Source organism: Lemur catta, chromosome 19, assembly GCF_020740605.2.
Source record: "Lemur catta isolate mLemCat1 chromosome 19, mLemCat1.pri, whole genome shotgun sequence".
Lineage (NCBI taxonomy): Eukaryota > Metazoa > Chordata > Mammalia > Primates > Lemuridae > Lemur > Lemur catta.
In genome coordinates, this window is record NC_059146.1 from 32,130,585 (window position 1) to 32,145,300 (window position 14,716).

General features: G+C 57.1%; 1 protein-coding gene and 1 long non-coding RNA gene across 2 annotated transcripts; one reads left to right on the forward strand and one right to left on the reverse strand.

The window, feature by feature from the left end:
* The first annotated feature begins 1,099 nt into the window (after positions 1-1,099).
* On the forward strand, positions 1,100-13,442 carry ATP4A (ATPase H+/K+ transporting subunit alpha). The gene is made up of 22 exons (XM_045532321.1): positions 1,100-1,121; positions 1,207-1,347; positions 1,470-1,529; positions 1,848-2,051; positions 3,193-3,306; positions 3,502-3,754; positions 4,044-4,312; positions 4,929-5,127; positions 5,300-5,409; positions 5,490-5,624; positions 5,933-6,125; positions 6,830-7,005; positions 8,095-8,231; positions 8,318-8,468; positions 8,564-8,732; positions 8,823-8,977; positions 10,126-10,249; positions 10,629-10,774; positions 12,061-12,194; positions 12,570-12,671; positions 12,765-12,856; positions 13,026-13,442. Exons 1-22 carry the CDS (start codon positions 1,110-1,112, stop codon positions 13,052-13,054), a joined length of 3,105 nt encoding a protein of 1,034 aa, XP_045388277.1. The 5' UTR covers positions 1,100-1,109; the 3' UTR covers positions 13,055-13,442.
* Positions 6,775-11,240, reverse strand: LOC123624473. The gene is made up of 3 exons (XR_006730133.1): positions 11,174-11,240; positions 10,833-10,963; positions 6,775-7,257 (listed from the first exon to the last, which is right to left on the reverse strand). It is a non-coding gene; the product is annotated as an uncharacterized LOC123624473 (long non-coding RNA).
* Positions 13,443-14,716: the final 1,274 nt, after the last annotated feature.

The following is a 14,716-nucleotide window of genomic DNA, read 5'->3' on the forward strand; positions in this document are numbered from 1 at the left end:
TCACTGCTGCCCACAGAGGTCCCTGCCTGGGGGATTTGGAGGGGGTCCCCAGACCTCCTGGCACCTGGCACCAAGCACCAAGCACCAAGCTTGGGCCAGGAGCCCTGGACACATCCTATCCCCACTTTGCACCTTGGTTTCACCATCCGAGCACGCTGGGGTGGGGACAGGGGAGTGGCTGAGAGTGCCTCCTTGAATACCTCTGAGCCTCAGTTTCTCCCTCTGCACAGCAGGAATGATAGTGTTGCCTTCACAGGGGTTTGTAGCAAGGACCCGTGAGGTCACATATGTACAGCACCTGGCATGTACGTGGCGCGGCTGCTGTGGAATTCGGGCGTATTGGTGGCACCACAGTAGAGCCGGGCTCCGGGGTCAGGCCTAGGCTGGAATCCTGCTTGATTCCTAGTCATCACAACCTCACGCAAAGTCCTTTCCCTGGCTGGGTCTCAGTTTCCCCATCTGTACAATGGGGGCTAAGAACAGAACGTAACTTTACAGGGCTGTTGTGAAGAGCTAATGAAACCTGCAAGTGAAGCACCAGGGCAGACCCAGCCGTGCTAAACACTCAGTCACAGCGGTCATCACAGCAACTGCCCAAGCACCCTTCACCGCCAGTTGCCTGGGCATGGGCCACATGGCCTAAAAGAGGACACTCTGCACCTAACCCACCTGGCACTGCATCCTGATGCTATCATGTCCCAGCCTGGGGACCATGGGCAAGTGACGTAATCCCTCCGTGCCTTGGTTTCCCATCTATAAAGGGAGTCCTTTCCTCAAAGCGTTGTTGTAAGGTTAAATAAGTTAATACTTGAAAGCTCTTAGCACCATTCCTGGCTCAGAATGAGCACCGTATGTTTTCTCTTCTGGTTGTTGCTGTGGCTATTGCCCGTGATCCCCTGATCAGGGGCAGGTTGAGATGGCATCTGGGCAGGTTGGGACAGCCCATTAGGGAATGCCCGAGCTGTCCAGGCCTGGAGGTCACCCCAAGGAGCCCGTAATCAGCTGTAATCGGGCCTGTTCTGCTCCACCCCCACCCTCCCTGAGTATATCAGGGCTGGTCCAGACCCCAGGCTCTGTCGGGGCAAAGGCGGGCAGTGCGACCAGGCACCATGGGGAAGGCAGTGAGTGGGGCACAGGGGTCGGGGATTGGAAGGTGGGGTCACGGATCCCAGTGGGATCTGAGGCCTCCCTCCACACCATCCCCAGGAGAATTACGAGCTCTACTCAGTGGAGCTGGGACCTGGTCCTGGTGGGGATATGGCAGCCAAGATGAAAAAGAAGAAGGAGGGCGGTGGGGGAGGCAAGAGGAAGGAGAAGCTGGAGAACATGAAGAAGGAGATGGAGATCGTGAGTGGGGGGCCGGGCCGGCTGGGGCTGGGCCAGGGTCAGGGCTGGGGCCGGGCACTAAGCAGCGGGCGGGGGTGGGGCCCGTGAGAGCCAGAGCAAGTGCCCTGCCCCCCACCACGCAGAATGACCACCAGCTGTCTGTGGCGGAGCTGGAACAGAAATACCAGACCAATGCCACCAAGGTGAGCTGGGGCAAGGGGGGTGGGTGCAGAGAGGGGAGGGAGGGGAGGGAGAAGGAGGCAGAGGGAGAGAAGCAGATGAAAAGAGGCAGAGAGACAGAGAGAGAGAGGCAGATAAGGGAGAGGGAAACAGGGCAGAGAAAGGTGAAGGAAGAGGAGAGAGATCAAGGGAGGACGAAGGAGGGAGGGAGGGGCCAGAACCACGAGACAAAGACAGACACGAAGCGGAGCAGACGGGAAAGAGAGACAGGGACAAGGAGCTATCCCTGGTGAGAGAAATGCCCTCCAGCCCTGCCCTGATGCCACCCCCTCGGTCCCCAGGGCCTGTCTGCGAGCCTGGCCGCTGACCTGCTGCTGCGGGATGGGCCCAATGCGCTGCGGCCTCCGCGGGGTACCCCCGAGTATGTCAAGTTTGCGCGGCAGCTGGCAGGAGGTCTGCAGTGCCTCATGTGGGTGGCTGCTGCCATCTGCCTCATCGCTTTTGCCATCCAGGCCAGTGAGGGTGATCTCACCACCGATGACAATGTGAGTGGTAGACATGGGACATTGGGAACTGGGGGACAGAGCATGTGACTCAGGACAAAAAGGACATAGGATGGGGATACAAAGACATAGAAATGCAGTCCCAAGATATGGGTCATGGGGGATGGAGGACATTTGGATATGGGACAGACCCAAGGACATGGGTCACAGGGAACACAGGGACATTGAGGATGCATCTCAGATATGGGGGACATAGGTGGGGATGTAGAGACATGGAAATGCAGTATGTAAGATATGGGATTTGGGAAACAGAGGACAGGAGGACACAGGACAAACCAAGGACACAAGGGACATTGGGACTCAGACATGGGACACTAGGGCATGGGACATGGGGACACAAGGCTCAGGACACAGCACATGGACAGAAATTAGACATTAGACATAGAAACACAGAAAGATGAAATGGAGATGAGGACAAGGGACATTGGAAATATGACACGGTCAGAACAAGGGACATGGGGACTTAGGGACATATGACATTGGACAGGTGCTTGAAGAGTCAGGACATGTGATCCAGGATGGGGACTCAGAGGTACATGGACATGGGGACACATGGACACAGGGACTGGGAATTTGGAACATGGGGACACTGGTCATGGAGGACACAGAATATGAAGCATGAGGTCTGCAGTCCACAAACAGGGAAATGGGGACATGAGGACACAGGAACTAGTGGGCACAGGGGACACAGAGGGTGGCACACAGGTTATGGAAAACACAGAATATGAAATGTGGGACGCAGGGAATACAGGCCATGGGAACATGAGGAGATTAGGACAGAGGACATGGGGAGCACAAGACTTGGGGGACCCCGGAAAAAGGAGCACATAAAACCAAGGTACATCGTGACAAGGGGCACAAATCACAGGAGACTGAGGAGTCAGGAGCCAGAGGATATGGGACATATACAGGGACTCAAGACACTGAGAATACAGGACAGGTGAATGTGGGCTATGAAGAACATAGGGACAGGGGACACAGGACATAGTGCACAAGGCTTCCTGGTAGGTGGGGAAGCCATGGAGGTGACCCCAACACCACCAGGGCACCAGGGAGCAGGCAGGTGGCCTCAGACAGGGAGCTTCCAGCCCCTTCACATAACCCCAGTCCCCCCTTCCCCAAGCTGTACCTGGCACTGGCCCTCATTGCCGTGGTTGTGGTCACCGGCTGCTTCGGCTACTACCAGGAGTTTAAGAGCACCAACATCATCGCCAGCTTCAAGAACCTCGTCCCCCAGGTGGGTTCCCCAGCCCCCAGCCACTTCAGATTCCAGAGACCCAAACCTGCTCAGGCAGGCTCCTCCCATCAGGTCCCTCCTGGCCCTCATCTGTGGCCTCCATCTCTCCCCAAAGGTCCCCGACTCTCCCCGCCTGTCGCCTCCACACATCCCCATTACACTCAGCACTTCAACTTTGGTGCCCCTGCCCCACAGCAAGCAACTGTGATCCGAGATGGGGACAAGTTCCAGATCAACGCAGATCAGCTTGTGGTGGGCGACCTGGTGGAGATGAAAGGCGGGGACCGCGTGCCAGCTGACATCCGCATCCTGGCGGCCCAGGGCTGCAAGGTGGACAACTCCTCGCTGACTGGAGAGTCCGAGCCCCAGACCCGGTCACCCGAGTGTACACACGAGAGCCCCCTGGAGACCCGCAACATTGCTTTCTTCTCCACCATGTGCCTCGAGGGTCTGTGAAGCCCCTGCCTGCCCGCCCCATAGCCACACTGCCTCCCCACTTCCTGGGACCACCTCCACTGGCCCCCCTTCTGCTACGTTCTGGGCCACACTGCCTCCCCCAATATGACTCCCACCTCTCGAGGGCACACTGCCTCTCTATCCCCCACTATTGCTGCCCTCTTCCCAGGTCACACTGTCTCCACTGCCTGCCGTGACTGCCCCTCCTCGAGTTCACAGCGCTGTGCACACCCCTACTCCTGCCCACCCAGCCCTGAGTCACCCTCTCGGCCCCACTGCAGGCACAGCGCAGGGCCTGGTGGTGAACACGGGCGATCGCACCATCATCGGGCGCATCGCATCACTGGCTTCAGGAGTGGAGAATGAGAAGACGCCCATCGCGATCGAGATTGAACATTTTGTGGACATCATTGCAGGCCTTGCCATCCTCTTTGGTGCCACATTTTTTGTGGTGGCCATGTGCATTGGCTACACCTTCCTGCGGGCCATGGTCTTCTTCATGGCCATTGTGGTGGCCTATGTGCCGGAGGGGCTGCTGGCCACTGTCACAGTGAGTGGGGTAGACAGGGTGCAGGGAGCTGAGAGCCTGTCCACCCATCTGCTCATTCACCCAGGCTTCCACCATTATCTCCCGACCTGTGCGTCTACCCACTCCTCTCCCCAGCCACCACCTACCTTCCCATCCATCCATTCAGCAAACATTCACCATGGCTACTCTGGGCCATGTCCTGTGCCATCGAGGGCTCAGAGATGAAGAGGCAGCGTCCTTGACGGGAGGAGACTGAGGCCTAGGGGGGCAGCCAGCTTGTAAGTCAGCACCCCACCCAAGGCCAGCTCCGGAGGAGGCTCAGGGATGCTCATTTTCTCATTTTGACTATGCTAAGAGAACTTACGGAACCTCAGCTGGGACAGTGCAGAGAGGGGCCTGGCTGCATGTATCTGGGCAGATAGGAGAAGGTGTCCCAAGTAGAAAGCACAGGCTGAACACAAGCTTGGAGGCAAGAAAAAACCTTTTTTTTTTTTGTTATTGTTTGTTTTTTTGCAGAAGAATGTTGCATATGCAGCACTGTGGCTGGGGTAAAGGATTCCCCAGTGCTGTGAGAGGAGGGATGTGGGGCAGGAAGCAAGGATTGGTCCCCAGCCTGCATTTCTCACCCTTCCCCCAGGTCTGCCTGTCCCTGACAGCCAAACGGCTCGCCAGTAAGAACTGTGTAGTCAAGAACCTGGAAGCAGTGGAGACATTGGGCTCCACCTCGGTGATCTGCTCTGACAAGACGGGGACCCTCACTCAGAACCGCATGACTGTGTCCCATCTGTGGTTTGACAACCACATCCATTCGGCTGACACTACGGAAGACCAGTCAGGTGTGGGGATGGGCGGGGATAGGCCGGGTCTGGTAGACGGTGGAGACCCGATGGGAGCCTAGAGAAGGCTTTTCATTAGTGGGGAGGGGGCGGTGTCCTGAGTTCCGGGAGGAGCTCAGCTTCAGGTCTGCCGAGCTCCCTCGCGGCCCCAGCCTGGACTCCTGGTCTCCAGGGCAGACGTTCGACCAGTCCTCGGAGACGTGGCGAGCGCTGTGCCGTGTGCTCACCCTGTGCAACCGTGCCGCCTTCAAGTCCGGCCAGGACGCAGTGCCGGTCCCCAAGGTGAGAGCCGGGGGAACTCCAGGCGATCCCGGGAGCTTCGCGCAGCCGGGTTCGCCCCTGACACCGGCCCCCGCTCCCAGCGCATCGTGATCGGAGACGCATCCGAGACGGCCCTGCTCAAGTTCTCGGAGCTGACGCTGGGCAACGCCATGGGCTATCGCGAGCGCTTCCCTAAAGTGTGCGAGATCCCCTTCAACTCCACCAACAAGTTCCAGGTGCGCACCGGCCCCGCCCACAGAAGGGCCTCGCCCACTGAGGCCCCGCCCACATCGGGGTCCGGGTACGGTAGCGCATGGTTCTGTCTTCGGCTCTCGGTAGCCAAACCCGTACCCGATGTCCGTCTGCCACAGCCCCTGCCCACCTAGGGCCAGGCCCGCCCACAGCCGTCCGCTGGGGGCTCTCCGCGCGCTCCGGTCATCTGGCCCCGGGTGGGAGGAAGCTCGCTAAACAAGTCCCGCCCCTCCCAAGCCCCGCCCCTGCCCTCCCTGGCCGCGCCCACAGCCCCGCCCCGCCCCGCCCCCAGCTGTCCATCCACACGCTGGAGGACCCACGGGACCCGCGGCACCTGCTGGTGATGAAGGGCGCCCCCGAGCGCGTGCTGGAGCGCTGCAGCTCCATCCTCATCAAGGGCCAGGAGCTGCCGCTGGACGAGCAGTGGCGCGAAGCCTTCCAGACTGCCTACCTGAGCCTGGGAGGCCTGGGCGAGCGCGTGCTCGGTAAGGCCGGCAGGGGTTGGGAGATAAACTGGAGTGAGGAGGAGGACACAGACCGTGCCCAGCCTCCCCCGCCCGCCGGCCGCTTCTCAGCCCTGGCTGACAGTTGACCCAGCCCAGTCCACACATTGACTTTCCCCGTCTTGGTCCTGACTCCTGACTCTCCTCAACTCCTACTTTGACCCCAGTCCCTTCCCACTTGTCCTCGCCTGGTCCTTTCCCGTCCTGACCTGACTGTGGCGATTTGACTTGTCCCAGCGCTTGCCCCAACTGATGACCTGCCCTTGCTGGGACCTCCACCTTTCAGTGTCCTCCCGTAGACCCTTTGACCTTTCCCAGTCTCTGCAAGACTTTCCCCAATCCTTATCCTGACCTCCCCAATTTTTGTCTTGACTCCTTAAACTTCCTTAACTTCCCTGGAAAGCAGATCTGCGGTCCAATTCTGGATCTTTCACCTTACTTTGCTGTGTGACCTCTGGCGAGAAATATCCCCTTTCTGTAAGCCTCAGTTTCCTCATCTGCAAGACAGGTTTGAGTCTCAAGCGTGGTTGTGAGGATGGATTCAGATAATGCGGATGCAGTTTTAGCACAGGATCAGGCATGCATCTGTGCCTGGTGCAACAGACCTGGTTATTTTCCTCATTTCCTGGCCCTGCTAGGGCAGGGTCTGCCCAGGACTCCTCTCTGACTTCCCTGTTTCTGGTCAGGCTTCTGCCAGCTCTATCTGAGTGAGAAGGACTACCCGCCTGGCTATGCCTTCGACGTGGAGGCCATGAACTTTCCATCTAGTGGCCTCTGCTTTGCCGGACTTGTATCCATGATCGACCCACCCCGGGCCACCGTCCCTGATGCTGTGCTCAAGTGCCGCACAGCAGGCATCCGGGTATGCCACTGGGGAGAGGAACAGGCAGGGGGTGATGGCAGAGGAAAGAAGGATTTGGGGTTGAGGAACCCTTTGACAGAAACTCACCTGAAACTGGTTTGAACCGGAATAGATTGGTTCATGATACTGAAAAATTCTGGGGAATGGAGCTTCATCGGATTCAGGAGCTCAGTGTCATTAGGAATCTGCCTTTCTCCGTGTCTCAATTCTGCTTTTCTCTCTACTGGCTTTATTCTCAAGCAGTCCCTCCATCTGGGTGGGCAAAGATGACACACCGCTGCCTCAGCAGCTCTTACAGCTCCCACCTGTCTAGCCGCCCCACAGAAAGAGAGTGCCTCCTTGCAGTAGCGCAAGACTGGGTCATGTGTTCATCCCTGCACCAGTCACTGTGGCTGGGGATGGGACACCTTCATGGGCCAGGTCGGGGCTTACTTGCCCAATCTTGGCCAGGGACTTCCCTTCAACATAGGGGATATGGGTGGTTTCCCAAAGACAAAAGGGGAGCCCATGCTGAGCAAGTGATGCCCAAGCCCTTCCCACAAGCCCTTCCCACGGTCTCTAAGGCCCTGTACATCTGGGCCTTGTTACCTCTGTACGCTCATTCCTTAGCCCACTACCCCTTGTTCATGCCTCTTTAGTCATGCGGTCCTCCCTGCTGCTCCTCCAACAGCCCAGGCATGTTCTCACCTCAGAGCCTTTGCGCTGGCTGTTCCCTCTGCCAGGAACACCCTTCCCCCAGATTTCCATGTGGCCAACTCCCTCTGCTCAAAAGTCACCTTCTCAATGAGGCCTTCCCTGGGCACACTTAAAATCAAGCCTCCACTTCCTCAACCAAGTTTAATTTTTTCCCCTCCTCTTAATGTGCTATGGAATCCATTTCTTTATTTCGTTTATGTTCTGTCTCCCTCACTAGAATGTCAGCTCCACAAAGACAGGGATCTTTGCTTTGTCCCTGCTCTGTCCCAGGCACACAGCAGGTGGTCACACTTGGTTGACTAAATGAACAAGTGTATCAGCAGACAGCTACCAGGGAGGACAAGTGGATTAGGCTGATCTGAAGGGGTCATGGGTCTGCTGGTCCCCCCACAGGTGATCATGGTGACGGGTGACCACCCCATCACAGCCAAGGCCATTGCAGCCAGTGTGGGGATCATCTCAGAAGGCAGCGAAACAGTGGAGGACATTGCTGCTCGCCTGCGTGTGCCCGTGGAGCAGGTTAATCGGAAGTAAGCCCCCCCAGCCCTCCCCAGGGTTCTCCCCACACCCCTCACAGACGGAGGCCCTAGTGAGGTCCCCCCACGTCCCTCCTCAGGGAGGCCCATGCCTGCGTGATCAATGGCATGCAGCTGAAGGACATGGACCCATCAGAGCTGGTCGAAGTGCTGCGCACCCACCCTGAGATGGTGTTTGCTCGCACCAGTCCCCAGCAGAAGTTGGTGATCGTAGAGAGCTGCCAGCGACTGGTAAGGCCCTGCCGATGAGGGTGGACGGATGGCCTGGGCTGGCCCTGAGCTGGCCTCTTGCTGACTGCCCACCCACCTGCACCCCCTGCCTGCAGGGCGCAATTGTGGCTGTCACAGGGGATGGTGTGAATGACTCCCCAGCCCTGAAGAAGGCAGACATCGGAGTGGCCATGGGCATTGCCGGCTCAGATGCTGCTAAAAATGCAGCCGACATGATCCTGCTGGACGACAACTTCGCCTCCATTGTGACAGGAGTGGAACAGGGTCCGGGCCAGGCCAGGGGATGGGCAGGCAGTGTGGGCACAGGAGGAAATGGGCTGCAAGGGGGCTGAGGTGCCTGCTGTACCCCCATAGGCCGACTGATCTTTGACAACCTGAAGAAGTCCATTGCCTACACACTGACCAAGAACATCCCTGAACTGACACCGTACCTCATTTACATCACTGTCAGTGTGCCCCTGCCACTTGGCTGCATCACCATCCTCTTCATAGAGCTCTGCACTGATATTGTGAGTCCACAGCCCCAATACCCCACCCACTAGTGCTCACAGACATATGCCTGCGTGCAGACAGGATGGACAGAGGTCACCACTGACACTCCCGGACATAGAGTGAAACAGACAAGACAGCCAGAGGTGAATGCACAGGTGGGCAGGCAGGCAGACGTGGACAGACCTACAGACCTGCACGCACAGGGGGATACTCAGGTAGGCATGGACAGACCCACGGACACAGAGGGACTCAGATATGGACACTCAGACAGAGATATTAAAAGACACATATCTGGCCAAACTTGGATCACAGACAGAGAGCCCTAAACAGACATGGGCAAATAAACACTCAGACCCCAAGGCAGACAGACGGCGAAAAGCCACAGATACAGCCATGAACGCAGCCAGACGCACGGCTGTGTTGGCAGATACTCATTCAACATTTGCATAGTGCTTACTCTGGGCCAGGCACGCGTTAATTTACTTAATTTTGTCCTCATACCTGTGAGATGGGTTTTATTATCATCACCCCTGTTTTACTGATGAGCTCACTGGGGCATAGGCAGGCTGAGTGGCTTGCCCCAGGTCACACGGCAAGTAAGTGGCACGGCTGTGATTTGAGCCCAGTCAGGTGCCCCAGAGCCTGTGCCCCTGATCAGCATGCCTCTGCTGCCACCCTGTAGTCACAAACAGATGGGGGCTGACACGGGGACACACAGAGTGACAGAGACACACATGAAAACAGAGACAGGGACACAGTCACAGAGAAAGAGACTAGAAACAGGGACAGAGAAACAGAATAAGGGGGGAGGGAGAGAGAACAGAGAGGCTGAGACCAGAGTGCCCCAGAGACCACGGTATAAAAATACAGAGTCAGAGAGAGGGGGAGCAGGAGGGAGGGACGGGGAGAGAGAGGATGGTGGAGATACGAGCAGACATTCTTGTGAAGATGGATACCAGAATGCTTGTGGCCTGGACATGCCAATCCTCCGACAGGGGCCATCGTGAGCCAGGCTGTCCAGGCAGGTGTGGCTGTGTGGTCACTGCAGGTCCTGCCTCCCAACCTCAGTCATTTTCCTGCCCATGGATGGGGCAAGGGGGGTCCAGAATGTGGGGAACAGGGGCCCAGGCAAACCCTCGTGCCTGGTTCCCTCCACTCCTGCCAGTTCCCGTCTGTGTCCCTGGCATATGAGAAGGCTGAGAGTGACATCATGCACCTGCGGCCACGGAATCCAAAGCGTGACAGATTGGTCAATGAGCCCCTGGCTGCCTATTCCTACTTCCAGATTGGTAGTGCCAAAGGGCCAGGGAGGCCAGCTGGTGGGGGGCTCTTCAGTGGGGCTGATTGCCTGCCTTGGGGTCCCTGACTTGGGCTCTGGCTTGCTCTGGATCTTGGCGTCTGCATTTGATCCTGGGACTCTGTTGTTCTCTGTGTCCCTCTCTGTCGGTGATGGTTTCTTTGGTCCCCCAGTGTCCCTGCTCTGTCTCTAGCCTTGTTCTCCATGACCCTGTCTCTTGGTCATTCCCGATTCCATATTTTTGAGGTTCTCTGGGTATGTCTCTGTTTCTGCTTCTGTCTCTGTCTTTCTCTGCCTGTGTCCCTGTCTATGTCTCCATCTCTGTCTCCCTGTGTCCCTGTCCCTCCCTGTGTCCCCTTGCCTCTCCCCAGGTGCCATCCAGTCATTTGCTGGCTTCACTGACTATTTCACGGCCATGGCCCAGGAGGGCTGGTTCCCGCTGCTGTGTGTGGGGCTGCGGCCACATTGGGAGAACCACCACCTACAGGATCTGCAGGACAGCTATGGCCAGGAGTGGGTGAGCGCCTCTCCCGCCCCACGCCATCCATGGCTCTCTCCTTCCCAGTGCCACCTACCTCATGTGGCTCACTCGCTCCTCCATATGTGACTGAGTTCAGCCAGAGTACCCCAGATACCCAGACTCTCTGCCAACTCTCTGCTCCAAACTCCTGCTTCTGAGGATCCCAGCTGCAGATGGGTCCTCTTCCTGCAGACAGGACACAGAGTCTCCAGTGTGGAACCAGCCCCTGCTGTTATGTTCCCTGCAGTATCACTGCACAGAGTACTGCGGTCCACTTTAATGACAGTTTGGAGCACAGTGAGGCTAGATCTGGCTAGCAGATGTGTTAGTTTGCCCATGGAGTTATAGATCAGGATATTCCTCTTAAACCTTTACTGTATGGTTGAGAATACAGACCTTAGAGCCAGACTGCCTGGATTCATGGTGTGGTGCTGCTCCTCACAAGCTGTGTGACCTGGGGTGAGTTGCTGTGCCTCTCTGTGCCTCAGTTTTCTCACCTGTAAAGTGGGGAGAATACTAAGGTCTACCTCAGTGGTTTTCACAGCTTGTTCCCAGACCGGCAACATCAGAGTCACCTGAGAACTTGTTTGAAATGCAGGTTCTTAAGCCCTATCCCAGACCTCTGGCCTTAGAAACTCTGGGGACAGGGCCTGGAAGACTGTGTTTAACCAGCCCTCGCAGGGATTGGGACGCATGCTAAACTTTGAGCACCGCTGATCTGCGTCATAGTGTTCTCAGGATTAAATGAGATAATACATGTGAAACATTTTATACCTGGAGTGTACCTAGTGTACCCTGCACAACCGGGATTAGAATTGGTTGTGGTGAAGAGACGGCCTGCACAGTGGCCGCCCCCATAAATGGCCCTTCTGTTCCCCAAAGGCCCGCTGAGCCCACTTCACTCCTTTTTGCCGTCTGCCTGGCCCCTGCAGTCACTGGCCTTTGCAAAGCCTGTCCAGGATCCCAGTTACCTTTTCCCAGGCCCCTTCTTTTCGGTGCCCAGGAAATCTACATCCCTCCTTTTGTTGTGGAAGCCGTCTGGCCCAGCCCACGGTTTGCCCAGGCACTGTCATCCAAGCCCTGCTGGGCTGAGGTTTCCGGGCCTCACACTCTGGGGTCCGACACACCTGGCAGATCCTGCCTCTGTCCTCTCCCCCAACCTTAGCCTCTGACGCAAGGGAAAGAGAGCACTTAGGTATCTGTGGTCCCAGGACCCTCGTGCCCGCTGGCTGCAGAGGCTCTCCGTGTGGGCTCAGGCTGCTTTCATTCCCTCCTGGCCACAGACATTCGGGCAGCGGCTGTACCAGCAGTACACCTGCTACACCGTGTTCTTCATCAGCATTGAGATGTGCCAGATCGCCGATGTCCTCATCCGCAAGACGCGCCGCCTCTCCGCCTTCCAGCAGGGCTTTTTCAGGTGTCCTCAGCCAGCCCCGGTCCTGCCCCACCCTGCCCTCCGCCCCCGGCCCCCGTTCTGCTCAGATCCTGACTACAGTGTGCTACGGCCGGCACACGCCAGCACGGGATAGTCCCACGCCAGATACTGAACATTTTCTTACATCCGCTGACCGATAGCTCCCACCACGTGCCTCCCGGCTGCCCCCCACCCCATATTTCATTAACTAAAGGGGTGATGCCGACAGGGCCAGCACCCACTGTTGGGGAGACCCAGGCCACTCCAGTGTTAGGTGTTCAGAACAGCTTGCTGATGACGGCATCTGGCCTAGTACCCTGATTTCCATCTGGTTCCCACCTCCTGACGGCTTCTCTCATCCCATCCGCCCCACCCCAGGAATAGGATCCTGGTGATCGCCATCGTGTTCCAGGTCTGCATCGGCTGCTTCCTGTGCTACTGCCCTGGAATGCCCAACATCTTCAACTTCATGCCCATTCGGTGAGGGCTTGTGAGGCGTGAGCGGAGGGATGGGGGATGCGGGACACAGACCTGGGGGTAGGCTTTACCTTGCCATCTCGCCTGTGCCTTCAGGTTCCAGTGGTGGCTGGTCCCCATGCCTTTTGGCCTCCTCATCTTCGTCTATGATGAGATCCGGAAACTTGGAGTTCGCTGTTGCCCAGGGAGTGAGTCTGGAGACTGGGCGCCTGGGGCTCGGGGGCTGAAACATTTTCAGAGCAGCTGCACCAAACTTTGATCCTCGACACTTGACCTCCAAGCTCTTGACCCTCCATATCAAACTGCCACTGAACCGCCCCCACCCCCAGCACTGAGTCTCCTTTCTCTCTCTCCCAGGCTGGTGGGACCAGGAGCTGTACTACTAGAGGGACAGCTGCCTTCAAGCCATCCCTGCATCTGCCACAGCCAGGTGGGGATGTGGCTCATGGGACCCTCTGGACAGCCAGCAAAACATTTGTGCAATCAAGAGTCCTGGACCCACCTGTGTCTGCTTCTGAAGCCCATGGCACCCCAACCTTGGAGGGACCCACTCTCCTTCCCCATCCACGAGGTCCCCACCCTCCGGGAGAAGCAGTCCCTGGACACAGTCCTCTGAAGTGGTGGGGCTTTGACAGAGAGTGGGAGCTCGCAGCTCCTGGTAAGGTGTGTCTGTCTTTAGGACTACAGTCCAGGCAGGAGGGCTGCCTGGGGGCTCTTTGTTAACAACGCACGTGTGTCCTGCACAATAGCAATAAAGCCAACTCGCACTGACTGCATTTATTCAGTACCAGGCACTGTCTTAAGCGTCTTTCTTAATCCCCTACAATCCTGCAAAACAGGGGCTGTTTGTCCAGGGCTGCAGCTCTAGGCTAGAACACAGCCTGGCATATGGTAGGTACTCAATAAACCTTCCTTGGTGAAATAATTCCCATTTCTTTGCCTAGCATTACAGCACCTAAAGGCAAGCTGGGATGTGACCACAGGTGCCCTCCAGAGTGGGTGCCTTTAACCGCTCCACTACCTGGACAGCCACCTCTGGGCCTTCTCTGTTCTCAGCACCCCTTTTCCTTCCTGGAGGCTCCTTGACGCAAGGGGGCCCAAATCGCTTCCACATCAAGCATCCCCTACCCCAACCTTCATAGCTGTCACCACTGATTATACTTGCTCAGTCCTTTGTCTCTGCAATGGTCAGTCCCTGACCAACTCCTGAAGGTCCCCTACTCATCCCTCCCATCTCAAAAGTTCACCCCTCCAACTGCTAGAAATGCCCCCTGCAACCTCTGGCCCCTCCTTTGCCCAGTGCCCTTTGCCTGCTTCTTTTTCCCTTCCCCTTTTCTTTGCTTTTCGGCATCAGAGGTCCCACACTGGATCTCTTCCCCTTCCTTGAGTTTCTCTGGCTGGGCCCTGGGCTTCTTTTCCTTCCTCTTCACCACAGCCCTCTACCCACCCCGTGCCCTCAGTTTTCTCTGCAGTGATGCCCACGTCTCCAGCCTCCCCCAGTGTATCTGAGGTGACTCATACTGGCCTCTGCATCATCCCCTAAACCTGTTTCCCCCCATTGCCCCATCAGTGTGCTTCCTTCTCCCTAGCAAACAGTGGGCCCCAAATTTGTATTATCCTGGACTTCTTTGCTCCTTCCTTACCTGTCATCTCGTCATTGTGCCCCCATCGATAAAAAAAGACAGCACACTGGTCCCCAACATCTATTTGGCTTCTAGCCAACTCTGCTCCTAACCCGGCCAGCCCCACTCTGATACAGCCCTGGCCTCACTCTCCCCCGCAACACAATGGTCATGAAGAGCTTCCTGAAGGCAAATCTGGCCTTGTCCTTCCCCTGCCTAGAACTCTCCAGGTTCCTCTCTCCCCTTGGTTACCCCCCAGCCAGCCTTCAAGAGCCTTCTGTGATGTGGCCCCTGCCAACTTCTGCAGTCTCACAAGCTTCTTGAACTCGTTCCAACTAGTTCTTATGTTCCCTGGAAAAGCCAAGCCCTCTCTCTGACTGCAAGACCCTGTGCCTGCCTTGATCCTTCCTTTTCTCTGTCTCATTC

Bases quoted from the DNA above. Each gene is read 5' to 3' on its own strand.
- ATP4A (XM_045532321.1), top strand. The intron at 1,530-1,847 runs GTGAGCTGGGGC...CTCGGTCCCCAG, and splicing joins ACCAGACCAATGCCACCAAG to GGCCTGTCTGCGAGCCTGGC. The intron at 8,232-8,317 runs GTAAGCCCCCCC...GTCCCTCCTCAG, and splicing joins GTGGAGCAGGTTAATCGGAA to GGAGGCCCATGCCTGCGTGA.